General features: G+C 42.7%; 1 protein-coding gene across 5 annotated transcripts in view; it reads left to right on the forward strand.

Annotated features, from left to right (window-relative positions):
* LOC140190838 (rasGAP-activating-like protein 1) overlaps nucleotides 1-27,596 on the forward strand; it is a 296,426-nt gene that overhangs the window by 222,913 nt on the left and 45,917 nt on the right. For all 5 annotated transcript variants that reach the window (XM_072247716.1, XM_072247717.1, XM_072247719.1 and 2 more), the window contains 4 exons: nucleotides 5,388-5,500; nucleotides 9,165-9,357; nucleotides 16,064-16,201; nucleotides 19,217-19,361. In XM_072247716.1, the coding sequence (XP_072103817.1) occupies nucleotides 5,388-5,500; nucleotides 9,165-9,357; nucleotides 16,064-16,201; nucleotides 19,217-19,361 (589 nt within the window). The remainder of the gene's footprint in view (nucleotides 1-5,387; nucleotides 5,501-9,164; nucleotides 9,358-16,063; nucleotides 16,202-19,216; nucleotides 19,362-27,596) is intronic.

Raw genomic sequence — 27,596 nt, forward strand, 5'->3', positions numbered from 1 at the left:
CAGCTTTAACATCCTATTGTTTTTCTTTGATTTTGCCTCTGTGCATTGGGATGCTTCTGTCTATGTCAAAGAAATAATTGATGGATAATGAGTTTAAATTAATTTTAATAGGCCAATTGTGCATTAATTTCAAAATGTCCTGTGTGTCTGTGCATATCTTAATTAAAAGAATGAGTCATTCCTTTATCCTGAGCGGGCAAGGCTGTGATAAAGAATTGCAGATTGACCTAGTAGATTAAAAATAAATCATGTGAAGTGCTGCCAAAGTTCTGACTGCACATTACATTGGGAAAGTTCAAATTGATCTCCAGCTTGAAGCTCACAGCAGGTCAAGAGACATTAAGCCTGAGTCCAAAAATTCATTTTCATCTGGGAACTTATACACTTAAGATATTTCTTTGAGGATAAATATTCCATTATTTTTCATTGCATTTGGTTAGATTGCACTGTTAGTATCTGGCCAAATGTTTTGAGTTTACTATCACTATCTTAATTGTTATCAATGAGAAGACAGGTAGTGCAGAACACCCCTGTGGCCATTCCCCTGAATAATAAGTTCACCGTCCTGGATACTGTTGGCGGGGACGACCGACCAGGTGTGAGCCACGGTGGCAGGGCCTTCAGCACTGAGTCTGACCCTGTGGTGAAGAAGGGTGGGACGGAGAAGAGGAGAGCTGTCGTCATTGGAGACTCTATAGTCAGGGGAGCAGACAGGAGATTTTGTGGACGTGAGAAAGACACCCGCATAGTTTGTTGCCTCCTGGGTGCCAGGGTCCGGAATGTCTCTGACCGGGTGCACGACATCCTGGTACGAGAGGGAAAGCAACCAGAAGTCGTGATACATGTTGGGACCAACAACATAGGCAGGAAGAGGGATGAGGTCCTGAAGTGTGAGTTTCGGGAATTAGGCAGAAGGCTGAAGAACAGGACCTCAAGGGTGATGTTCTCAGGATTGCTGCCAGTGCTACGTGACAGAGATGGTAAGAATTGGAGGAGATGGCAGTTGAATGCGTGGCTGAGGTGTTGGTGCAGGGAGCAGGGTTTTAGATTTTTGGATCATTGGGATCTCTTCTGGGGAAGGTGGGACCTGTACAGATTGGATGGGTTGCACCTGAACTCGAGGGGGAGCAATATCCTTGCAGGTAGGTTTGCTAGCATGGTTCGGGAGGGTTTAAACTAATTTGCGAGGGGGATGGGACCCAGAGCGATAGAGCAGTGAAAGAAGTGCATGGAGTAAAGCCAGATCTAACATACAGAGAGGCTTTGAGGAAAGAGAAGCAGAATAAACGGTGTAAAGACAGTAAGGTAGAAGGGCTGAAATGTGTGTACCTCAATGCAAGAAGCATCAGGAACAAAGGTGATGAACTGAGAGCTTGGATACATTCATGGAATTATGATGTAGTGGCCATTACAGAGACTTGGCTGGCACCAGGGCAGGAAAGGATTCTCAATATTCCTGGATTTCAGGCTTTAAAAGGGATAGAGAGGGGGAAAAAGCGGAGGAGGGGTGGCATTACTGGTCAGGGATACTATTACAGCTACAGAAAGGGTGGGTAATGTAGCAGGATCCTCTTTTGAGTCAGTATGGGTGCAAGTCAGGAACAGGAAGGGAGCAGTTACTCTATTGGGGTTATTCTATAGGCCCCCTGGTAGTAGCAGAGATACAGAGGAGCAGATTGGGAGGCAGATTTTGGAAAGATGCAAAAATAACAGGGTTGTTATCATGGGTGACTTTAACTTCCCTAATATTGATTGGCACCTGATTAGTTCCAAGGGTTTAGATGGGGCAGAGTTTGTTAAGTGTGTCCAGGATGGATTCCTGTCACAGTATGTGGACAGGCCGACCAGGGGGAATGCCATACTAGATCTAGTACTAGGTAATGAACCAGGTCAGGTCACAGATCTCTCAGTGGGTGAGCATCTGGGGGACAGTGACCACCGCTCCCTGGCCTTTAGCATTATCATGAAAAAGGACAGAATCAGAGAGAACAGGCAAATCTTTAATTGGGGAAGAGCAGATTATGAGGCTATAAGGCTAGAACTTGCGGGTGTGAATTGAGATGATGTTTTTGCAGGGAAATGTACTATGGACATGTGGTCGATGTTTAGAGATCTCTTGCAGGATGTTAGGGATAAATTCATCCCGGTGAGGAAGATAGAGAATGGTGGGGTGAAGGAACCATGGGTGACAAGTGAGGTGGAAAATCTAGTCAGGTGGAAGAAGGCAGCATACATGAGGTTTAGGAAGCAAGGATCAGATGGGTCTATTGAGGAATATAGGGAAGCAAGAAAGGAGCTTAAGAAGGGGCTGAGAAGAGCAAGAAGGGGGCATGAGAAGGCCTTGGCAAGTAGGGTAAAGGAAAACCCCAAGGCATTCTTCAATTATGTGAAGAAAAAAAGTATGACAGGAGTGAAAGTAGGACTGATTAGAGATAAAAGTGGGGAGATGTGCCTGGAGGCTGTGGAAGTGAGCGAGGTCCTCAATGAATACTCCTCTTCGGTATTCACCAATGAGAGGGAACTTGATGACGGTGAGGACAATACGAGTGAGGTTGATATTAAGGGAGAGGAGGTGTTGGAGTTGTTAAAGTACATTAGGACGGATAAATCCCCGGGACCTGACGGAATATTCCCCAGGCTGCTCCACAAGCTGAGGGAAGAGATTGCTGAGCATCTGGCTAGGATCTTTATGTCCTCGTTGTCCACAGGAATGGTAGCGGAGGATTGGAGGGAGGCGAATGTTGTCCCCTTGTTCAAAAAAGGTAGTAGGGATAGTCTGGGTAATTATAGACCAGTGAGCCTTACATCTGTGGTGGGAAAGCTGTTGGAAAAGATTCTTAGAGATAGGATTTATGGGCACTTAGAGAATCATGGTCTGATCAGGGACAGTCAGCATGGCTTTGTGAAGAGCAGATCGTGTCTAACAAGCCTGATAGAGTTCTTTGAGGAGGTGACCAGGCATAAAGATGACAGTAGTGCAGTGGATGTGATCGATATGGATTTTAGTAAGGCATTTAACAAGGTTCCACATGGTAGGCTTATTCAGAAAGTCAGAAGGCATGGGATCCAGGGAAGTTTGGCTAGGTGGATTCATAACTGGCTTACCTGCACAAGGCAGAGGGTCGTGGTGGAGGGAGTACATTTAGATTGGAGGATTGTGACTAGTGGTGTCCCACAAGGATCTGTTCTTGGACCTCTATTTTTCGCGATCTTTATTAACGACCTGGATGTGGAGGTAGAAGGGTGGGTTCGCAAGTTTTCAGACGACACAAAGGTTGGTGGTGTTGTAGATAGTGTAGAGGATTGTCAAAGATTGCAGAGAGACATTGATAGGATGCAGAAGTGGGCTGAGAACTGGCAGATGGAGTTCAACCCGGAGAACTGTGAGGCGGTACACTTTGGAAGGACAAACTCCAAGGCAGAGTACAAAGTAAATGGCAGGATACTTGGTAGTGTGGAGGAGCAGAGGGACCTGGGGGTACATGTCCACAGATCCCTGAAAGTTGCCTCACAGGTGGATAGGGTAGTTAAGAAAGCTTATGGGGTGTTAGCTTTCATAAGTCGAGGGATAGAGTTTAAGAGTCGCGATGTAATGATGCAGCTCTATAAAACTCTGGTTAGGCCATACTTGGAGTACCGTGTCCAGTTCTGGTCGCCTCACTATAGGAAGGATGTGGAAGCATTGGAAAGGGTACAGAGGAGATTTACCAGGATGCTGCCTGGTTTAGAGAGTATGGATTATGATCAGAGATCAAGGGAGCTAGGACTTTACTCTTTGGAGAGAAGGAGGATGAGAGGAGATATGATAGAGGTGTACAAGATAATAAGAGGAATAAATAGAGTGGATAGCCAGCGCCTCTTCCCCAGGGCACCACTGCTCAATACAAGAGGACATGGCTTTAAGGTAAGGGGTGGGAAGTTCAAGGGGGATATTAGAGGAAGGTTTTTTACTCAGAGAGTGGTTGGTGCGTGGAATGCACTGCCTGAGTCAGTGGTGGAGGCAGATACACTAGTGAAGTTTAAGAGACTACTAGACAGGTAAATGGAGGAATTTAAGGTGGGGGTTTATATGGGAGGCAGGGTTTGAGGGTCGGCACAACATTGTGGGCCGAAGGGCCTGTACTGTGCTGTACTATTCTATGTTATTAATATTTGTAATCAGAGTTCTGTTGGTTGGCATCCGTCTACCTCAAAGGACAATGGGTGATGATCATCATCGTCACAAGCCTAGGCGGAAGTAATGGAGATCCTGAGGTACCCAGTCGTGAAGATCCCCCTCTCGGCCTCACCACTGCAGGCCAAAGGAGAGCTTATGAAGCAATACGTTTGGCACCAGCTTGGCTGCAGGAGCTGCCGAAAGTATGTTCAATAATGCTCCACTCTGGATTTGCTGTCTAGGTTTACTCCCGTAGCCTTCGTCTCTCCCGAGGATGCCCAAATTGCAGTGGGGTTATTGCTTTTAATCATCTGAATATTTATGGTTATTGGTAAATTCTGCAGTAGAAAATTAGAAAGAGTCATAGAGTCAGAAAGCTACAGCACAGAAACAGGCCATTTGGCCCATCTAGTCCATGCCAAACCATTATTCTGCCTAGTTCCATTGACTTGCACCTGGACCATAGCCCTCCTTATCATTCCCAACCAGGTACTTCAATTCAATTCAAGTTTAATTGTCATTCAACCATACATGAATACTCACAAATACAGTCAAATGATACAGCGCTACTCTGGGGCCAAGGTACAAAACACAGTACCAACAGTCATGTATGGAAAAAAGCACACACAGCAGGTATAAGATAGAAAGGTACAGCTACTCAATAAAAGAGTCCAAACTTAAGCTGACCAACACCACTAAAATTTACAGGCAACCACTACGGAGCTTGTTTGTCATCTGCCTAGTGGACACCGGGGGGCAGCACTGACTCTAGCCTGGTGCCATACAGCCCCCAGTGAAGTGCACCAGTTCTGACACCTCTCTCCGGGCAGCTGTAAACAGGCAACACTGCGGCTTGAGGCCTAGACCTCACACGTACAAGATAGCAAGCACATATAGGATATCAGGAATAGAAACACACTAAATACATTTGTATATAGGCCAAACCTTTATCCAATGTCTCTTAAATGTTGAAATCAAACCCTCATCCACCAGTTCCCCTGGCAGAAGTGATTAGCATGAGGAAATATACTGTGCAACTGTTCTGCAACAACTTCATTGTAATGATAAAATAAATTTATAATAGTATTGAAAAATTAAGGACTGTATTATTTTATTCTCTAAGAGGTAGAGGGCCTTTCAATGGATATTTCTTTACTTTTTAGTAAGTTAATTAAAAGTTATAACTTGATTGCCGATGCACTAATTTAAATGTCACTTTCATTTCTTGTAGTTGGTGGGAATGCCATACTTACATGAAGTGCTGAGGCAAGTGGTTAACCGCATTTTTGATGAGAAGAAATACATCGAACTGGATCCTTGTAAGATAGACCTTAACAAAATAAGGTATGGCCCTTTTATACCTGTGTTTTCACATACCCTACCAACACTTCAGGGATGGGAATTGTTGTGAGTTTTCACAATTATGGAAGTGATCATATTTCACCAGCTGGGCAATTGACATTTAATCATGCAACTTCATAATATACAATATAAGACCATACAACCATAAGATATAAGAGCAGAATTAGGCCATTTGGCCTATCAAGTCTGCTCTGTATTTCATTATGGCTGATCCAATTTTCCTCTCAGCCCCAATCTCCTGCCTTCTCCTCATATCCATTCATGCCCTGTTTAATCAAGAATTTGTCAACCTCTGCCTTAAATATACATAAAGACTTGTCCTCCACAGCAGCCTGTGGCAACAAATTACAAAAAAATTCACCACTCTCTGGCTAAATTCCTCCTCATCTCCATTCTAAAAGGACACCCCTCTATTCTGAGGCTGTGTCCTCTGGTCTTAGACACTCTCATCATAGGACATATCCTCTCCACGTCCACTCTATCAAGGCCTTTCGCGAATCGATAGATTTCAGTGCGGTCACCCCAATATAGGCCCAGAGCCATCAAACACTCTTCATGCAACAAGCTGTTCAATCATGGAATAATTTCGTGAACCACCTTTGAACCCACTCCAGTTTCAGCACATTCTTTCTAAGATAAGAACCCAAACTGGTCACAATATTCCAAGTGAGGCCTCACCAGTACTTCATAATGTCTCAACATTACATCCTTGCTTTTATATTCTAGTCCTCTCGAAATGAATGTCCTGTTGTGAAGCCTATTACTTCTACATGAACTTAGTGATCAGCATAAATAACTCACGATACACATTTCTTCTTAATATTTTGTCAAAATACTGATGACATACTTAAGAGAAGGTTTAAAGGCTTCCAAAACAAAGGCTTCCCTTAGAATCGAAACAGGTCAAGAAGTTAATTACACTGAATTTTATTTGATGCAAGTAATGAAACTATTTAATAGCTTGCCATTTATCCACATTGTTATGTTTTATAACTTCAAAACATTGAAGTGATTCAAAGGCAGACACAGGAGCCCGGGACGGGGGGTGGTCTAACTCTGTATTTATTTTAAACGAGGTGTGCATGAATCACATGGTGGCGTGATGACTTGTGCAGTTCATGTATTGATACATATTGTTATTCTTTTTCGCGCCTTGTGGCACGTCAGGCGGCAACCTGGCTGTTTCTTGAGCATCTGTCTGTTTTCTGGGAGCCGGCTGGATTTGAACCCGTGACCATTCGCTTCGGAGTCCGGTGCGGATGCCACTACACCACCAGCCGGCATTTATACATATGACTCATAATGATTTATTTAAATGAAACAACAATGCTTCATCAACCAATATATATACAAGATTACTCAAATATTACTGAATCATTAAATACACAGCACACATAAAACTGACTTACTGTGGTTGCTAAGTTACACTTCTGATAACAAGGTAAACCCTATTCTTTTTTTTTAGACTGGCACACAATGTACTAATCTGGCTCTGTGCATTGAAAACATGCGTCAGGGATAAATATTTAATATTTTGTATCCTCGTATTCCATCTTAAACTGATTTCCAAGTTCCTGCTCTTTGTACAGTCTTTTGGGCCAGAACCTCATCTTTCAGTGAGCCCTGAAGGTACACCAGTACCTTGATTAAGATGTAAAATTTAGAGAGCAATGGGATCGTTAAAGTACTTTCGGATAAACGTAAAAAGTCATGCTCTCCCATTGTTGGAAATCTGAAACAATAAAAAAAAAATTAGTGTCAGAAAGACTCAGAAAGTCAGTCAGCATCCATGGTGTGAACTGATATGTTGAGGGATTAGTGGTATTAACTCCTGGGTGGCTAGTTGGTGAGTCATCTTGTTTGGATACCCAACAGCTTGAGGTCCGAAGGTTTATGGATTAAAGCTCAATCTGACCCTGGGTAGGCTTGACCTAGGGGAGGGGTAATATTGGGTGGGGGAGAGGACACATCCACATCAGTCTATGGACCCAAGCAATTTTAAAATAGTCTAATTTTGGTTCCCTTTGAATGTACCATGAGGATTTGAGTTCATGTACTCTGTGTAATAGGCAATCTCTCTACATCAAAGATTCCCACCTTGGCATTCACGGACCCTTTGCCTACTGGTATTAGTCCATGGCATAAAAATATTGGTAACCCCTGCTCTACATTATCAACCCAACAATGAAACGTTATATCATTATGTCCACTCCTACGCCTCCACAGCATCTGACCTCACCCAGTCTCTGAAATACACACACTTAGGTCTCCCGAGCTTTACAGCGTACTTCCTGTATCGACACTGAACCAACATATGATGTTTGGTGCAGAACAAAACTTACTTAAGAAAGAAGTTATTCCTTAAACTAAATGTAATATAGTTTCATCCTCTTTTAATCAATCAGTTTCTTAACATAAATAATCTGCCCACTTGCATTTTATTGATTCAGTTTATTATAATAAAACCTGCAGGAATATTTGTCCTTCAGTGATCTGAGGGTACCTTGAAGCATTTTTACCACTTTAAATTATTGCATATGCCTTCAGAATCTAGCTTATTATTACTTCTCATCGGGCCTCATTTATTAATGCACAATTCAAACATACAATTTTTGAGCTTGCATTTCTAAAAATTAATAAAAAATTGTGACCTTGTTCCTGTGTAGATTCTTAACTTTAAGCTTTCTATGCATCATCTTTGCTGCACAAAGTGGCATCGGCCGTAAGCTTATTTGGATACGATTATGAAGACGTGGTTCAGGAATACTGTAGCCATTTCCTTGGTGCTTGTTGTTAGCAGTGAACTCACTCAATTTTTTTTAGGTTAATTTCCTCCTTTTCCTACCCCATGGATTTGCCCTTGGGTGATAGTTGTGGAACCTGCTTAGCTTCTGCGTCTGGGATGGTGGATTTGGATGGAAAGGGTGGAGAGCCCAGACTGACCCCCCTACATTTTCTCCTTTATCCCAGGGATGCTTTCCTAGGCTATGTTCCCATGGAAACCAGCCCAAGATTAGGACCTGAGGATACGACCTTTCCCATAATTCATTCTGCTGCTTCCCATGGAACAGCACAACTCCAAGTTTTAACATTTCACCTTGTCATAAACAGGAACCCCAATTCACCAAATTAATGTGCTCACACATTATCTGTAAAGATAAAGGTCACTCCCTTTTTTATATATTAGAATCTGATATACTTTCTGTTCTTACTCGAATTCTGTTCTTGTTTGAATATTTGAAGACATTGAAGTAAATGATCTGGGTGTGTGTTATTATGTGTGCATCTAATAAAGAACTTCAGTTCCCAGTGTGCAGTGCGGGTGATTCACCCCAGAATTGGAAGTGACATCAGTGAGCTGGATGTGCGCGCTCAGGTCTAGCTGAGGCCATGAGTTGGTTGCACGCGCTCAATTTGACCTGAAGCCATGACTGTAACTAAATATGTGTTAACGCTTTTGCGCACACTGCTTGTCTTTATTAAGAACAAGCATAACAGTGTATACCGGTCTATTTGAGCAGTGAATGAACATGTGCAGAATAGACTTTCATTGAAATTAATATTTCCAACAGACGAAAAAGCAGAGTACAAGGATCACATGTTGAGACTATCTACAATGAATAATGTCTTTTTATTGATTTGAAAGGAGAATCTCTTTCAAAGGAGGTCCCTCGGAAGCCAATGTGCGAGAATGCAGCCAGGAGATGTTGCACTCCTACCTGACCGATGTGATGGATGCCATTGTGGGTTCGGTAGAGCAGTGCCCCTCTGTGATGCGGGTGGTATTCAAACAGTTACATAAACGCGTGGAAGAGCAGTTTCCAGAAGCTGAGAATGAGGTGAGTCCCAGCAAAGGGATAGCTGAATATGGAGAAATTCCTAGCAAGCGGGCAATTTGTGCTGAGGCTTCATAAGGCATTGGTCTGACCACACTTGGGAGTATTGTAAGCAGTCTTCAGGCTCCATATCTAAGAAAGGATGCACTGGCATTGGAGAGGGTCCAGAGGAGGTTCAAGAAGAATGAAAAGGTTAACATATGAGGGGCGTTTGATGGCTCCGGACCTGTACTCACTGGAATTTAGAAAAATGAGGGGGAATCTCATTGAAACCTATCGAATATTGAAAGAACTAGATAAAGTGGTTGTGGGGAGGATGTTTCCTGTAATAGGGGGAGTCTAAGACCAGAGGGCACAGCCTCAGAATACAAGGATGTCCCTTTACAACAGAGATGAAGAGGAACTTCTTTAGCCAGACGATGGCGAGTCTGTGGAAGTCACTTCTACAGATGGCTGTGGAGGCTAAGTCATTGGATATATGTAAGGCAGAGGTTGATAGGTTCTTGATTACTAAGGGCATTAAAAGTTACAGGGAGAAGGCAGGAGAATGGGCTTGAGATGGATAGAGTTCCTCTTGTCCTCACCTACCATGCCAGGAGCCTCCTCATCCAACAGATCGTTCTACACAACTTTCACCATCTTCAATGGACCCTACCACCCAAACGTATCATTCCCACCACCCCCTCCCCCACTTTCCGCTGGATTTGCTCCCTCCGTGATTCTCTTGTCCATTCATCTTTCCCCACTAAACTCCCTCCTGACACTTAGCCCTGCAGGTGGCAGAAGTGCTACACCTGCCCGTTCACCCTCCTCCTACACCTCCATTCAGGGCCCCAAACAGTCCTTCCAGGTGAGGCAACACCTCACCTATTGGTGTTGTCTACTGTGTGCGGCCTCTTCTGCATTGGTGAGACCTGGCATAGATTGGAGGACTGGTTTGTTGAGCACATCAGCTCCATCCACAAAAAGCAGAATTTCCCAGTGGCCAACTATTTTAATTCCTATCCCCACTCTTGTTCTGACATGTCAGACTGTGGCCTCTGCTTTTACCATGATGGGTCTACAGTCAAGTTGGAGAAACAACACTTACTTCTAGGTAGACTCCACCCTAATTTCTCCAAATTCTGGTAGTTTTCCCCCTCCTCCTTCCCTCTTCTTCATTTCCCCGCTCTGGCCTCTTACCTCTTTTCATCATCTGCCTATCCCAACCTCTGGTGCCCCCCTCCTTCCCTTTCTCCCATGATTCACTCTCCTCGCCTACCAGATTCTCCTCTTCTCCAGCCCTTTGCCTCCCAGCCAGCCTCATTCCCCTCCCCCTACCTTCTTATTCTGGCATCTTCCCTCTTCCTTTCAGTTCTGATGAAGGGTCTCGGCCTGAAACTTCGACAGTTTATTCGTTTCCATAGACGCTGCCTGACCTGCTGAGTTCCTCCAGCATGCTATGCTTTTGTAACCTCTTGAAATTAATTAGAAATTTAAGCGTCACCAAAAATTGATAAAGATTTAATTGAAACAGTGATACTGGATTACAGTGATTTAAGTTGCTGCAGATGGCAACCACCTTGTAATTAATTTTGTCTGACTTCATGAACAAGTTCCCTTCATCCTACTGATCCCCTCTATCTTGAGCGAATTCCCCTCATCTCACTTCCTACCAAAGTTCAAGCACTGGTGGAATGTATAAGAGGAATGACTTGGTTAGTTATATTCCTGTCTCCTCTTAACCTTGCACCTCCTGCCCTCAACTACTGGCACCACCACCCTGTGCTGATTTCCCCGCCTCCCATTCTTGCATTGTGACCCCAACAGTTTGAGTTCAGGACCATGTGTGGGTGGAGGGCCAGATCACCTTATCACATACTTGCTAGGAACCGAAGTCCACGAAAGAAAACCCCTCCAAAACGAGTTTGACAATTCCTCACAGTGTTTCCATTTGTCCTCGGAAATAGTTCAGCCTCAGTGAACAATGCCTAACGATAGAATTGACAGGGGAGAGACTAATGAGCAGATCGAGATTTATTTTCCTTTTCAAATCCCCAGGTATAGGAAACCCCAATGATTATCAGAGTGCAGCATGAGCTGTTAATTGACTTCCTAAATAACAATAATAATAATAATAATAATAAATACTTTATTGATCCCGAGTGGGAAATTCTTTTGTTACAGCAGCAACTTAAAAAAAAACACTTAGTAGTGTGCAGACTTGACTAATAATAAAGTACAGAATAATAGTACACACAATAATAATTTACTGATGTGCAATAATTTGCAATAATGTGCAATAATAATGTATGAAATAATAAAACAGAGACTATTGTACTACGGCGAGGGTTCCCGACCTGGAGTCCACTGACACCTTGTTTAATGCTATTGGTTCATGGTTTAAAGAAATGTTTGGAAACCCAGCAGAGGATCCTTTTGTTTAGGCCATGTAATGATCTCACCCTGAATAACTTTCTCGTGAATATTTTGGTCTTGGGCATTGCAATGTATCACTTATGACAAATTTTATTGTGGAGCAGGTGATTGCTCCTGGAAGCAGCCAACAAAAGGAACGGAACCAAGCCTTCACTGTTGCTCTGACAGCTCAAGGCTTGAGAAGGATCTGAGGTGAATTTCTGTAGAGCCTTTAATATGGCAGATGTCCTGAAGAACTGCATAAAAGAAGCAACTGCATGGTGCAGTATGGAAGTGTATGTAAAATGGACCTGGTGGGGCTGGTGCCAAGGGCGTAGAAGAGGTCAGGCAGTGATGAAACAATGAGGAGGAGCTTCAGCAGCATTGGGAATGAGTGAGATGAAGTTGTGGCAGAGGGACGGAGAGAGAGGCAGTATGGCAAAAATGTGATTAGGTTGGTTTGGAAAGGAACGGGATTTGGAGAGTGAAGTTCATGCTGGGATCAGATAAGACACCAAGGTTGTACAGCATGGAGAGCATTTAGATCCAATAGCTCAGCATGTGTAGAGTTAATTTTAGTTAAACTGACGGAAAAGTAGTTGCAGTTTTGGTCACCTACTTACAGAAAATGTATCAATAAGATTAAAGGAGAAAATTTACAAGGATGTTGCCCGGACTTGAGGATCTGAGTTACAGAGGAAGAATGAACAGGTTAGGACTTTATTTGCTGGAGCAAAGCAGAATGAGGGGAGATTTGATAGAGGTATGCACAATTATGAGGGGTACAGATAGGGCAAATGCACGTAGGCCTTTTCCACTGAGGTTGAGTGAGACTACAACTACAGACCATGGGTTCAGGGTGAAAGTTGAAATACTTAAGGGGAATATGAGGGGAACGTCTTCACTCAGAGGGTGATGTAAGCTGCCAGCAGGAGTGGCGGATGCAGGTTTGATTCCAACATTTTAGAGATGTTTGGGTAGGTACATAGTTGGGAGGGGGATGGAGGGCAATGATTTGGGTGCAGGTCGATGAAACCAGGCAGAATAATATTACAGCATGGACTAGAAGGGCCGAAGAGATCTGTTTTTGTGCTGTAGTCCTCCATGACACTGGAAGTACATCTAAGTAATGTTAAATATTAAGTCTTTCTGAGACACAGATACTTAGAAAACCAGTTATTGCAGCATTAAATTGAAATGATTATTTTGGCTTTGACACTTCTGAATGAGTCATCGTTACAATTTCTGCTGTCAGTCCGGGAAGCATGTACAGATTACCCAGTGAGCAACAAAGCCACCTTCACTGTCATAACCAACTGTGAAAATGATTTCATAAATATTGTGTTTCAAACGCTGAATTATTGGTGCTCTGAGCTCCCAAACTCTGGGGAATTGAAAGCATATTTTAAAAGCTGAGAAACTAATTCTTTGCACATCTGCTTTCATGTTGAAATGTTGCTAAAGCCCATTAATGGCACATAGTTTGTGAGTAGTGACAGCTTGTCCCAGTGTTGTCTTTGCTTTCTTTTAATTTATGGCAAAATAGAACTAGACATGCACACGACATAGGAAAGCTGGCAGACCTCCCAAACTACCTGACACTGTCGGGATATCTCTGTGAAGTAGATGGAGTGTAATTGGAGAGCTTTTTTTTTCAAAGACAGTGGGCCAAGTGGTCTCATTTTATTGAGTTTGGTTACCTTTTTGTATTTTGTTTAACAAGATTAAGAGAAACAAGATGTTGCAGTATAAGTACACTTGAGTTCCAGTGTGAATGTGATTTGATAAGTTATGAATCTGTCCCCAGAATATAATGTTCTTCTGAAAAGAATCTCTGCACACAATTTGTAGCTGAAACTCTCAATGCTTTCAAAGGTTCAAAGGTTTGTTTTATTATCGAAGTCTGTATGCAGAATACAACTCTGGGATCTGTCTTCTCCAGATAGACAGAAAATACCGAAAACCATGGAGTAGTTGAAAGAAAGACGTCAATTCTTCCCGTCAAGCTGCCGTTACGTTGTGAAATTGATAGCAACTTTTGGGTGCCTGATGTGCTATTAAAAATTCAGAAACTGCTCTCAGCGATACTCTGCTCTCAAAGATGAAAATGCTTTTTGAAATCATTGAGTTGATGTGAACTCAATTATAGTTTACAAATGCCCGACTTTATGTACATTCTCTACACGAGGACGAGCATTTAAGAGACTGATGGTGTAGTTTTGCTTGCCACTGCAAAGCTGCACACATCTCCTGCCACTTGGGAGCTCAGTTTGCTGTCACATTTCTGTATTTCAGACTGTTCAGGTTCCGAACAGTTCAGGGAACAGAGCCCTGCCGAAACCTTCAGGACCTAAATTCATGCTGTAGGAATTATTTAAAAGTAATGCATCATTAAATGAAATGTAACTGCATTATTAGTGGCATATGAAGTCATTATTCATACTAAAGGCTGGTCTGACCCAGAAAAGTGCATTTTGGAAGTGTCACATTATCTCAGAATAACTATTTCATTATTCCAGTTTAGTAGTAGAGTTTATCTTTCTTTTTCAAAGTTTATGCATAACATCACAATTTCTACCTTAATCATATTGAGTGTCTGAAATAGTTTGGAAATCATATTCTTTAATCGGTCCAGATGAAGGTTCTCGAAGCTGAAACATGGCCTCCTCTACTGCCGCAATGAGGCCACACACAAGTTGGAGGAGCAACACCTTGTATTCCGTCTGGGTAGCTTCCACCCTGATGGCATGAACATCCATTTCTTGAACTTCTGGTAATTGCCCCCCATCCCTTCACCATTCCCCATTCCCATTTCTCTCTCCCGCCTTATCTCCTTCCCTGTTCATCACCTCCCTCTGGTGTTCCTTCCCCTTCCCTTTCTTTCATGGCCTTCTACCCTCTCCTATCAGATACCCCCTTCTCCAACCCTTAATCTCTTTCACCAACCAACTTCCCAGCTCTTTACTTTACTCCTCCCCATCTCCTGTTTCACCGATCATCTGCCACCTTGTACTTCTTCCACCCCTCCCCCCATCTTCTTACTCTGACTTCTCATCTTTTTTTCCAGTCTCAATGAAGGGTCTCACCCCAAAATGTCAACTGTTTACTCTTCTCCATAATGTTTCCTGGCCTGCTGAGTTCCTCCAGCATGTTGGATGTGTTGCCTGAAACGGTGGCTGTCCATTTTCCTCTCTAGATGCTGCCTACCTGACTGAGTTCCTCCAGGTGCCACACACACTAAATGCTGGAGGATCTCGGCAGGTCACACAGCATCTATGGAAATGAATAAACAGTCGTCATCTTAGGCTGAGACCCTTCCTCCAGCTTCATTGTGCGTTGCTCCAGATTTCAGCATCTGCAGTCTCTTGTCCTTTAATGTGAGTTTGGTGTGTTCTTCATTGTTAATTCCAATTTGCTTCACAGATCCAGTGAAGCAGAATGCAATTAACTCCTGGAAAGGGGGAACTATCTTCATAGACTTCACCAGGGCTCCTTAGCGATGGCACCACTGAAAGATTTCAAGCCAGCGGATGGATGCAATTGGATCATCTAACCTGGTGTACACAGTCTGAATGAGATCAGATAACAACTACCCAGGTCGTGCTCCCTTCTCGCTGCTGCCTTCAGGAAGAAGGTACCGGAGCCTCAGGCCTCTCACCGCCACGTTCAGGAGCAGTAACTAGCCCTCATCCGTCAGACTACTGAACCATTGGGGATATCTTCATTCAACTTCATTTGCCTCATCATTGAAACGTTCCCACAACCTATGGACTCACCTTCTTTTATGTTTTGTAACTTCAAAACATTAAAGTAATTCAAGAAACTGAAAATATGGGTCTAATTTGAGTTTACTGTATCACACGTATCACATGGTAATGACGTATGCAGTTTACGTATTTTTATATATAGTCCGTAACTATTTAAATGAACGAGAATGCTTAATCAAACAAATATTATTGAACTATTAAATATGCAACACTTTCAAGGACTTGTCATCTCCTGTTCTCGATATTAATTGCTTATTTATTATTGTTATTATTGGCAAAGTTTGTTGTCTTCTGCACGCTGGTTGAACGCCCTAGTTGGCCAGTCTTCCATTGATGCTGTAATGTTAATACTCTATAGATTTACTCAGTATGCCCACAAGAAAGTGAATCTCGGGGTTGTATATGGTGACATATGTGTACTTTGATAGTAACTTTACTTTGAACTTTTAAACTTATTTCCCTTTACAAGCGGAGAGTGGGCTGATGGATTGGTCCCTGACTGTGATAGGCATTTATATATGTTATTTTTAAAATTTTATTTCTAGGATGTGAAGTACTTGGCTATTAGTGGTTTCCTGTTTCTGAGGTTCTTTGCTCCAGCTATCTTAACGCCAAAACTCTTCAGTCTCCGAGATCATCACGCTGATAAAAGAACGGGAAGGACACTGCTGCTTTTAGCAAAGGTGACATTTTTTTCCTCTCTTGAACTGTTTACTGCAGAGAATCAGGTAGATGCAGACAGAGTATGAATGTGAGCTATTGCCAACAGTGTGATCAGTGTAAAACACTGTTTGGGGTTTCGAGTGAAATCTTGGTTGAGTTGTTGTTGCTTCTCTTTGCACCTTGAGGCTCCCTTGCCCTTTCTTCAGCACTCTGTCTGTTTTAATGAGGGCAGTTGCAGGCGTTGACACTCAACCCAGCACAGATGGAAAGCGTGCAAGGAGCCAGCCGGATTTGAACCCGAGACCACTCAGTTCAAAGTCTGGTGCTGATGCCACTACACCACCAGCTGGCTTGGTTGGGTAGGCAGTGATGAAAGCATATTCTGTGGTAACTTTTCACAATGGTTACTTAACCAACATAATATTCCAGGAAATGCTGCTCCAGAATTGAGGAAATACTCAGCAGCAATGATCAGCATGTCTAGTTTTGACTTCCTCATTTTTTATTTTCTTCGTAATGTGGTCATCCTGGCAAAACAACCTTTTTTTTTTGGCCTGTCCATAATGATGTTGCAACTAAATAGGGTAAGTTGAAGAGGGCATGTTATGTAACGTGCTGACTACAATTCTCTTCTGGTGAAATATAAGTAAAAGTAATATGGATTTTAACAAAATTTTGGTGCCCGTCCTGTAGATTTTCAAGTGCTATTCCAGAAATGCAATTCAGATTGAACTCGTGCATTGCACATACCATAATCACTATGCCTTTGAACCACACCACATTTCTCAGCAAGAAGCTTCGCCAGTGATAATTACTGTTAGAAGGTGGTGTCTGTGGTGGAAGAAGGGTTCACGGCTCCGGACGATGGAGGTTGAGTATATGTTGCACTTGACCCAGCTGCACAAAAATATACTCATAAAACTGCAATATAAGTTGAATTGGTGATAGTATGGAGAAGGATTTCATGGAAAATGTTGTAATGTGGACAAAGTCACCGGAAAGACATAGCTGGGAGATATGAAGTAGTCTTTTATTTGACACTTGGTCCGTGGCCAAGTGGTTAAGGCATTCGTCTAGTGATCTGAAGGTCACTAGTTTGAGCCTCAGCTGAGGCGGCATGTTGTGTCCTTGAACAAAGCACTTAACCACACATTGCTCTGCGACAACACCGGTGCCAAGCTGTATCGGCCCTAGTGCCCTTCCCTTGGACAACATCAGTGGCGTGGAGAGGGGAGACTTGCAGCATGGGCAACTGCCGGTCTTCCATATAACTTTGCCCAGGCCTGCGCCCTGGAAACCTTCCAAGGCGCAAATCCATGGTCTCACGAGACTAACAGATGCCTATAATTATTTGACAAAATGAAATACAGCAAGCATCATATTGAGAGAAGAGGCCTGCTCAATCCGACATTGCATGACATTTTATATGTTAAAAGATCAGAGGGCAATTCCATAGTTACAATGCATCTACAATGCTTCCTTTGAACTACATATAGCTTTCACACCTCCTTCTTCGCAGCCACACTCCAGACAACCAAAATAAATGTCAATCCGTATTTTCTGTTTATTCAATCAACAGCTCCAGAACTGCATTTTAAATTTAATCTGCAGTCTACGTTCAGTTCTAAGAACAGTCATGGTCACGGATGGAGATAGACCATGATCACCCACACCACATAATGATGATGATGATTGTTCATTTTCAAAATTCTAATTTTCTTTGCTTATACTCTAACAGATCTATTATGGTAATATTATTAGTCATTTGATAGGAGTTTCCCACCATTGATAAACATAGAAGATGATACTTGTAAGTTATTTTATTATATAAACCAGTGGCATATGCTTTCATTCCTGCTGAAAGAATTAGTACAGAAGGACACTGAGAATATTGTATTTGCCTTGTGCTTTACTTTAATTAACTTTGATGCACTTGGTTTCAGGTCAGAGATTTTGCAGTTACATCATTTTGTATTGTTTATTAAAAGTACTTCTGTTGCCATGCTTCAAAGAGCACATATTTTGGTGGCTTTGGGCATTCGTCATCCTTTCAATATGTTTCTACTGTTACACAAAGATAATTCTATCCCAGTTGTCATCCTTGATTAAATGGTCCAGTGGCAAACTGAATTTGCTGCTTCCTGTCTGCATTCCCCATGACACCACCTAATTCATTATTCATTCAAGTTTCCATTGTGATTTCAGCAATTTACTGCTCAGCCTGCACAACAATGATACAATAAAAATGTTATTTCCAAGTGTACCTTGTGAAAAAGTTTTAGCTGGTTCGGTTTCTCTTGGTTATGTCAATAATAGAATAAAAATGCTGGAGAGAAAGTTCAGATTAATGTTTCAGGTAAGATCTTCTGTCAGAGCAGCAGGCAAAAGCAGCAAAACTACTGATTAAGATAGAATGACAAGGGTTTATATGCAGTAGGAGTTCAAATTCAGAAGTGCATTCAACAGAGACAAGCTGCAGTTCAGATACAGTAGCCAGTGAATTAATTTTAACACGAAAAATGGATGAAGTCTATTTCATCCAGCCATCCGACACTGGGGCGGCAGGGTAGCACAGTGGTCAGCACAATGCTTTACCGTACCAGAGACCCCAGGTTTGATTCCCACCACTGCCTGTAAGGAGTTTGTATCTTCTCCCTGTGACCACGTGGGTGTCCTCCACTGCTCCTGTTTCCTTCCACCATCCAAAACGTACCAGTTGGTAGGTTAATTGGTCATAGTAACTTGACCTGTGATTATGCTAGGGTTAAACCAGAGGTTACTGGATGGCATGGCTTGAATCTTTTACATTTGACCTGTATCTACTGCCCTTTAACATTTGACCTTGTATCTACTGCCTTTTCACATTTGACCTTGTACCTACTGCCCTTTTACGTTTGACCTTGTATCTACGGTCCTCATTCTATCTCTCTGTCACTGCATGTGGTCTATAAAGTTAAACATGAATTCTGTCAGACACATGGATAGGGAAAAGGTATTCCAGCAGTGACGGGTTTATCTGTGTTTTAATCTTTCAGGCTGTGCAGTGTATTGGTAACCTGGGTCTTCAGTTGGGACATGGTAAAGAGCTCTGGATGACTCCCCTACACCCTTTCATTTTGCAGAGTGTTAGCTGCGTGAAGGACTTCCTTGATAAATTAATAGACATCGATAATGAAAATGGTGAGTCTTTTATTTAATTAAATGAAGACAATATGGTGCATGTTAAATTTAATTACATGCTCCATAATTTGATTACCTTCTTACAAGGCAGGCATTGTCCAGAGTATCAGTGAGCTGCAAGCACTCTGGGCTCAGATGCATAACCCTCCTCTACAAACACTGGAGCACAAATATCCGGGCAGTGGTTCCAGTGTGTTATTGTTTCACTGTTGGAGGCACCGCCCTTTCAAAGCACATGCTAAATCTGCTGTTACTTCGAAGAGAAGGGAACCATTCCTGACTTGTTCTTTGGAAAAATATTTATTTGTCTGATCATCACTACATTGGATTTGTGGAAGCATGCTATGTATAAACTGACTGATTTGTTTCTTACATTACAGCAGAAATGCACTTCAAAAGTACTTTAGTTCCCCACAACTTCCCAGAGCAGGCCCTCGGACCCCTTGGTTAATGGCATAAGAAAAATTTGGGAATCCTGTCCCAGAGGAACTCAGCAGGTCAGGCAGCATCTATGGAAAAGAATAAAGAGCTGACGTTTGAGGCCGAGACCCCTCATCAGGACTTATTCCTTTCCACAGATGCTGCCTCACCTGCTGAGTTCCTCCGGCATTTTGTGTGCATTGTTCTGGATTTGCAGCATCTGCAGGATCACTAGTGTTTATCGGAAGTACTTTGCTGGCTGTAATGCATTTGGGATAGAGAAAACTGAAAGGTGATGTACACACCCTCCTTTCCAATGTTTGTTCTGTGACATTAGATGGAGAGGTCTCTTTTCAACCCCAGTGTATGGATGTTATCAAGCAGGCCGGCATTTATTGCCCATCGAGATGTAATAGTGTCACACTAACCGCCACGCCACCGTGGCGTCCCAAATAGAGACACAAGAGATGGCAGATGCTGGAATCTGGAGATAAAAGGAAGGAAGGAACTGCTGAAGGAACTCAGCAAATCAAACAGCACAGAATTCCTCCTGCAGGCTTTTACAATAATCCAGCGTCTTTTTTTACTGAGGGGTATGAAGAAGTAGTTCCAAACAGTTACTAGGCAATATATTAAGATAGTGGTTGGCAGATAGAATGGCTGCCAAAGAAGGCATTTATTTATTAATAGATTCATTTAGATAATTCACTGAGAAAATTAGCACACAGTAACATATTGGCATAAAATAAGTTGAACTCATAATCTCAGTAAAGTTGATATTCACACAATCATCATCATCCTCATTACGTGTCGTATCATATGACGTAGGCAACCATGGTCTGTCCATGACCATGAATGCTCTTGGCAATTTTTTTCTACATACTTGTTTTGCCATTGCCTTCTTCTGGGCAGTGTCTTTATAACATGGGTGATCCCAGCCAATATCAATACTCTTCAGAAATTGTCCGTCTGGCGTCAGTGGTCACATAACCAGGACTTGTACCAGCTGCTCATACGACCGTCCACCACCTGCTCCCATGGCTTCACGTGACCCTGATCGGGGGTGGTGAGGGGGGGTGTTGCTAAGCAGGTGCTACACCTTGCCCAAAGGTGACGCCTGCAGGCCTGTGGAGGGAAGGAGCGCCTTGCACCTCGTTTGGTAGAGACGTATCTCCACCCACCACCTACGTTCACACAATAGTTATTTCAGATTCAAAAAATTCCAGCCCAGGATGTGTTTGGTACCTTTACTATAACAGCGAACTGAATATTTATAACTGCTGTGTATGAAATATTGCATTACAAATTAAAATAGTTCTTTGTCACTGGAATTAACTGTAGCAGCAAAGCGATTTGATTATTGAACAAATGCACTTTGTATGATTTGCTTTTGAGAAAATTTCTTGGCTTTCTTGTAAATAATTAATCATGAACAAGACATTCATGTCTTTCGTACAGTGACAGCTCTAATTAGTTTCTAGCAGTCACTGATTTCAGTGACCTGATTTATTGAACTGGGTTAACACCTCCGCATGTAAATAGGGACTCCTTCCAGTCTGAAGTAAAGTTTTCATTTACATCATTAGCAGTGACTGCCATTTCCTGCTCAGGAAGTGGATGTCACAAACAATAAATCTCATCTTTTTATTTTAAAAAATGTTAAGGTGCGTTAAGGACACCACAGTAGCGTTGTGGTTAACGCGACACTGTTACAGCTGGGGGTGTCAGAGTTAGGAGTTTAACTTCATCTGTAAGGCATCTGTACGTCCTCCCTGTGGAAGGCGTGGGTTTCCCCCAGCTGCTCAGGTTGCTTCCCACTGTCCGAAGACATACCAAGTTATTGGTGATTAGGTTAGGGTTAAACCAGGGTTGTCGAGGGTTGCTGGGGTGACACGGGTTGAAGGGCCGGAAAGGCCTACTCTGTGCTGTATCTCTGAATAAACAAACAAATGGACAAATAAATACATAACGTTTTCCTAAAACTGGAAATGAAAATCCCCACTGAATGTAATATCAGTCCCTGACAAATATGTTTTGGAAATTATTTAATAACTAAGCTATTTTCCACAGTAAATTTCCCCATAATCTCTAATCATTCTTCAAAACGATTTCTTGAAAAAAATCGTCAATATTTTTCGATAGTGGTTGGTAGATTTATAGATTTATTTATTTATAGATTCGTTTAGATACAGAGAAAATTAGCACACAGTAACATATTGGCATAAAATAGATAAAAATAATTGAACTCTTGTATCCTCAGTGAAGCTGATATTTGCACAATAGTTATTTCAAATTCACAAAGTTCCAGCCCAGGAAATACTTGGTACCTTTAAAAGGTTTCAAAGATTAATTTATTATCAAAGTATGCATGTAGTATACAACTCTGAGATTCGTCTTCTCCAGATAGCCATGAAACAAAGAAAAACCATGGAGGTCATTCAGAGAGAAACAATAAACTCACACCCCCAGACAAAAAAGAATGGCAACACGATGCCCCCCTCCTTTGCACGAAACACAACAAGGACAATGTTCCCCAAATCCCCCTCTCCGTGCACAAAGAAACTAACAAAAAAAATGCAGCAACAACATCAATCCCCCCCAAACCCCCTCCCCCCAGCATGAAACGTGAAAAGAACATTGGGCTCCAAACCCCCCTCTCTCCGCACAAAAAACTAACCAAAAAAAACGCAACAAGAACATTGACCCCCAGACCCTCTGCCCCCCGTACAACATACCACAAGAAGATCATCCTCCAAATCCCATTCCCCCTGCACAAAATAAACGAGAAAGAACAGGTGGAAACACAGAATATAAAAACTTTAAGAATGAAAATAAAATCCATAGTCCAAATCCGTAAACTCTGAGAACCTCAGTTACATCCCCCAAAATCAACGACAGAGAAAGACCCAGAGGCTTAACCTCCAGGTACAGTGATAGGCCACACAGTCTCCCCTCTCCAGTAGCAGAGCACCCACCTGCGATCAGAAGGTAATCGACAGTTGGTCTGTTACCATAACGGCGTTCGTCATGAGAATTAATTGTAGCAGCAAAACGATTTGATTATTGAACAAGTAACACACATCAAAGTTGCTGGTGAACGCAGCAGGCCAGGCAGCATCTCTAGGAAGAGGTACAGTCGACGTTCCTTCGTCAGCGTCTCGGCCTGAAACGCCGACTGTACCTCTTCCTAGAGATGCTGCCTGGCCTGCTGCGTTCACCAGCAACTTTGATGTGTGATACTTGAATTTCCAGCATCTGCAGAATTCCTGTTGTTTGCATGATTATTGAACAAATGCACTTTGTATGGTTTGCTTTTGAGGAAATTTCTTGGCTTTCTTGTAAATAATTAATCATGAACAAGACATTCACGTCTTTCCTACAGTATCAGCTCTAATTAGTTTCTAACTGTCACTGATTTCAGTGACCTGATTTATTGAACTGGGATAACACCTCCGCATGTAATTTGTCACAAAGTAAAAAGTTCCTAAATAGGAACTCCTTCCAGCGTGAAGTAAAGTTTTTATTTACATCATTAGCAGTGACTGTCATTTCCTACTCAGGAAGCGGACATCACAAACAATAAATATAAACTTTTCCTTTTACAAAGTTTTAAGGTGCGTTAAGGACATCACAGTAGTGTTGTGGTTAGCACGGCGCTTTTACAGCTGGGGGTGTCAGAGTTGGGAGTTTAATTCCGTTTGAAAGCAGTTTGTACGTCCTCCCTGTGGAATGCGTGGGTTTTCCTCGGGTGCTCAGATTTCTTCCCACTGTCCAAAGACTGTCCCTTGATAAGGTTGGGGTTAAATTGGGGTTGTCATGGGTTACTGTGGTGGCACAGTTCGCAGGGCCAGAAGGGCCTACTCCGTGCTGTATCTCTGAATAAACAAATGGACCAATAAATAAATGTAATTTTCCTAAAATTAGAAATGAAAATCTCCACCAAATGTAACATCAATCCCTGGCAAACATGCTGGAAATTATTTAATAACTAAGCTATTTTTCAAGCAAATTTCCCCATAGCTCTCCAATCATTTTTCAAAACTATTTCTTGAAACAAGTCTTGTGCCAGGAAGTTTTCTCCGCAATACTGTGCTTGAATCAAAGAGATGAATGCTGTTCAGTATGCGATCAGCTTTACATACACAATGATCAAAATCAGGTTTATTCATATTCACAGCTTGATGTGGATTTTACAGTGCCAGCCGTCAATATTTCATTTTACTCATGTGGCATAATCCCCTAGAAATCAATCTAGCCAAAATATTTTATTGGGAGGGTTGAGGTAGCAGAGGACTTTGGGCAATTTGCATTTCCAGGTACCAGCATTAAATATGTTTTATTTAAAGTCAAGTTCCCCTGATGTCATGGCAACTGATTTTCAAAGGAGGTGCTGCTACCATAAGGACCATTAAGAGCCAGGGTTCCCAACCTGTCGTCCATGGACCCCTCGGTTAATGGTGGGGGAACCACGGCATAAAAAAGGATGGGAACCCCTGATTTCAATCAAACATCTTGAAAAGGATTCCTGCCACCTTTATATTCTCATTAATGAATCATCAGCGGTCACTATATAATTTGGTACGCCATCCTCCAGGATTATTTAGATGGATAAGAGTAATTTCGGAAGAGATGTGAGGAGGTGAGATGGTGCACAACTCTGCACTGGAGAAGTGAGTCATAGAGTCACAGAGCATTGAAAAGCACAGCAGAGAAACAGGCCCTTCAGCCCATCTAGTCCATGCTGACACCATTTAAGCTGCCTACTCCCATCGACCTGCACCGGGACCTTTGCTCTCCATACCCCTCCCATCCATGTACCTATCCAAACTTTGCTTAAACGTTGAAATCGAGCTTGCATGCGCCACTTTTGCTGGCAGCTCTTTCCACACTCTCACCACCCTCTGAGTGAAGAAGTTTCCCCTTATGTTCCCCTTAAACTTTTCACCTTTCACCCTTAACCTATGACCTCTTGTAGTCCCAGCCAACCTTAGTGGAAAAAGCCCGCTTGCATTTGCCTTACCTATACCCCTCATAGTTTTCCATACCTCTATCAAATCCCCTCTCTATCTTCTACGTGACTGGAAGATGCTCACGACTTTCCTTATGATGTGGAAGGAAGCCATTTCAGACTATTGATTCTATGATAGCCCACAAGCCAGTTCTATTCCCCAAGAGCTCTCACTGTGGTCTTCCATCTACCATTTATATGAACAAGTTATAAAGGCGAAAAATTCTGTGCACTATTTCAGATTCTTTTTGGCGATCAGGTTGCTGAATCCTGGCGTGCAGAAGTAGAAAACCAAATGTTTTAATTTTAAAAGATTTGAAATTACTAGAATTGTTTGTTGTTTTTACAGTGGCTGAGTTTATCATCAGCAGGAGAATTTTCAGCATTCCCCTTTGTTTGAGATTTCTAGGAAGGATGTTGGTGAATATTGGTGGCTAAGTTTGAAGCATTTGATATTGGGGTGTTCAATTAATTGCCAAGTTCGGCAAACACCGCAACATCAAATTTCCAGGAAGCTCAGCATCTCATATTATACAGTCTCAGCTTGTTTGCTCTAGCCCTCTCCTTTGCTGAATTTAAGACTTGTTTATATTCTTAATTTTTGCAGTTTTGACATTAATTCTGTGACACTCCTGATCTGCTGGAGAGAGTGCAGAGGAGATTTATGAGGATATTACCAGGACTCAAGGGACTGAGCTATAGAGAGGGAGGCCGATCAGCCTACGACTATATTCTTGGGAGAGTAGGAAGATGAGGAATGATGTTATAGAGATGTATAAATGATGAGGGTGAATGCTCACATCTTTCCCCTGGCCAGGAAATTGACAACTGAGGAAGATACAGTAGGTTTAAGGTGAAAGAAGAGAGATACTGTAGGGAATTGAAGGGCAAATGTTTACCCAGAGCGTGGTCTGTGTACAGAATGAGCTACCAGATCCCACCACTGTCTGTACAGAGCTTGTGTGTTCTCCTCGTGACCGTGCGGGTTTCCTCCAGTGGCTCCAGTTTCCTCCCACAATCCAAAGACATACCAATTGGGAGGTTAATTGGTCGTTGTAAATTGTCCCGTGATTAGGCTGGGATTAAAATCGGAAGGTTGCTGGGCAGCGTGGCTCAAAGGGCTGGAAAACCCTATTATAAATAAATAAATAAGAAGTGGTCGAGGCAGGTGCATTAACAGCCTTTACAGGACAGGTACTAGGATAGGAAAGGGTTGGGTCAATGCAAGCAAAGTGGACAAACTTAGATGGGCATCATTGTCAGCATGGACCAGTCGGGCTGAAGGGACTGTTTTCCTGCTGTAGGCCTCTATAGCTCTGCTGCCTGACTTGCTGAGCATTTCTAGCATGGACCAGTCAGGCCGAAAGGACTCTTTCTCTGCTGTGGGTCTCTATAACTCTGCTGCTGACCTGCTGAGCATTTCTAGCATGGGCTGTTCGGGCCGAAGGGACTGTTTCTCTGCTGTAGGTCTCTATAGCTCTGCTGCCTGACCTGCTGAGCATTTCTAGCATGGGCCAGTTGGGCCAAAGGGACTCTTTTCCTGCTGTAGGTCTCTATAACTCTGCTGCCTGACCTGCTGAGCATTTCTAGCATGGACTGTTCGGGCTGAAGGGACTCTTTTCCTGCTGTAGGTCTTTATAACTCTGCTGCTTGACCTGCTGAGCATTTCTAGCATGGCCCAGTCAGGCCGAAGGGACTCTTTCTCTGCTGTAGGTCTCTATAACTCTGCTGCCTGACCTGCTGAGCATTTCTAGCATGGCCCAGTCAGGCCGAAGGGACTCATTCTCTACTGTAGGTCTCTATACTCTGCTGCCTGACCTGCTGAGCTTCCCTGAAACTTTCTGCTTTTATTTCAGCATATACTCTTGGAGCAATCTGAAAGGCCACACAGAGTTTGTGTTTGAAATAATGTGCGATTTATTAAAAATCTGGTGTGCACCAGGAGACCTGTCAAAAGTAATAATCAACCTGAGTACAGCTTTATATTCTCAGTTGATGAGATCACCACAATAACTACATTTTGATAGCAAAATGGTGGTTACAGAAAGACTTAATTAAGTAGCAGACTAGGTCCTGATTACAGAATAAGATGATTATCCACAGGTCTAACAGTACATCCAACAGCAAATTCCCACCCTTTTTCCTCTATTACCCACTCTGACCTTTCACCTCTTCTCCCCTACCTATCACTTCTTCCTGGGTCCCCTCCTCTTTCCCTTTCACCTATTGTCCACTCTCCTGTCCTATCAGGTTCCTTTCTCTCCAGCCCTTTACTTTTCCTACCCACCTGGCTTCACCTATCTCCCTCCATCTATCCGCCTTCCCCTCCCACCGCCTTTTTATTCTGGCGGCCCCCCCACTTCCTTCTCAGCCCTAAAGAAGGGTCCCAGCCAGAAACATCAACTGTTTATTCAAAGATTCAAAGGTTCATTTATTATCAAAGTATGTATCCAAATACAACTCTGAGATTTGTTTTTTCCAGATAGCCACACAACAAAGAAAGAATATGAAAGTCATTCAAAGTGAAGCATCAAACCCCCGCCCCCCCGCACACAAAAGAAGAATGGTATCCCGATCATCAACCCCCAAACCTCCTCCCCCGCACAAAATGCAACAAGAACATTGACACCCCTCCCCAAGCTCCCTCTGCCCGCACAAAATGCATCAAGAACATCAGCTCCCAGACAACCCCTCCTACTGCACAAAAAAACTATCACTAATGCATCAAGAACATTAACCCCCCGACAACCCCTCCCACCGCACAAAAAACATCACTAACGCATCAAGAACATTAACCCCCAAGCTCC

This window comes from Mobula birostris, chromosome 31, assembly GCF_030028105.1.
Source record: "Mobula birostris isolate sMobBir1 chromosome 31, sMobBir1.hap1, whole genome shotgun sequence".
In the NCBI taxonomy this organism is placed as follows: Eukaryota; Metazoa; Chordata; class Chondrichthyes; order Myliobatiformes; family Myliobatidae; genus Mobula; species Mobula birostris.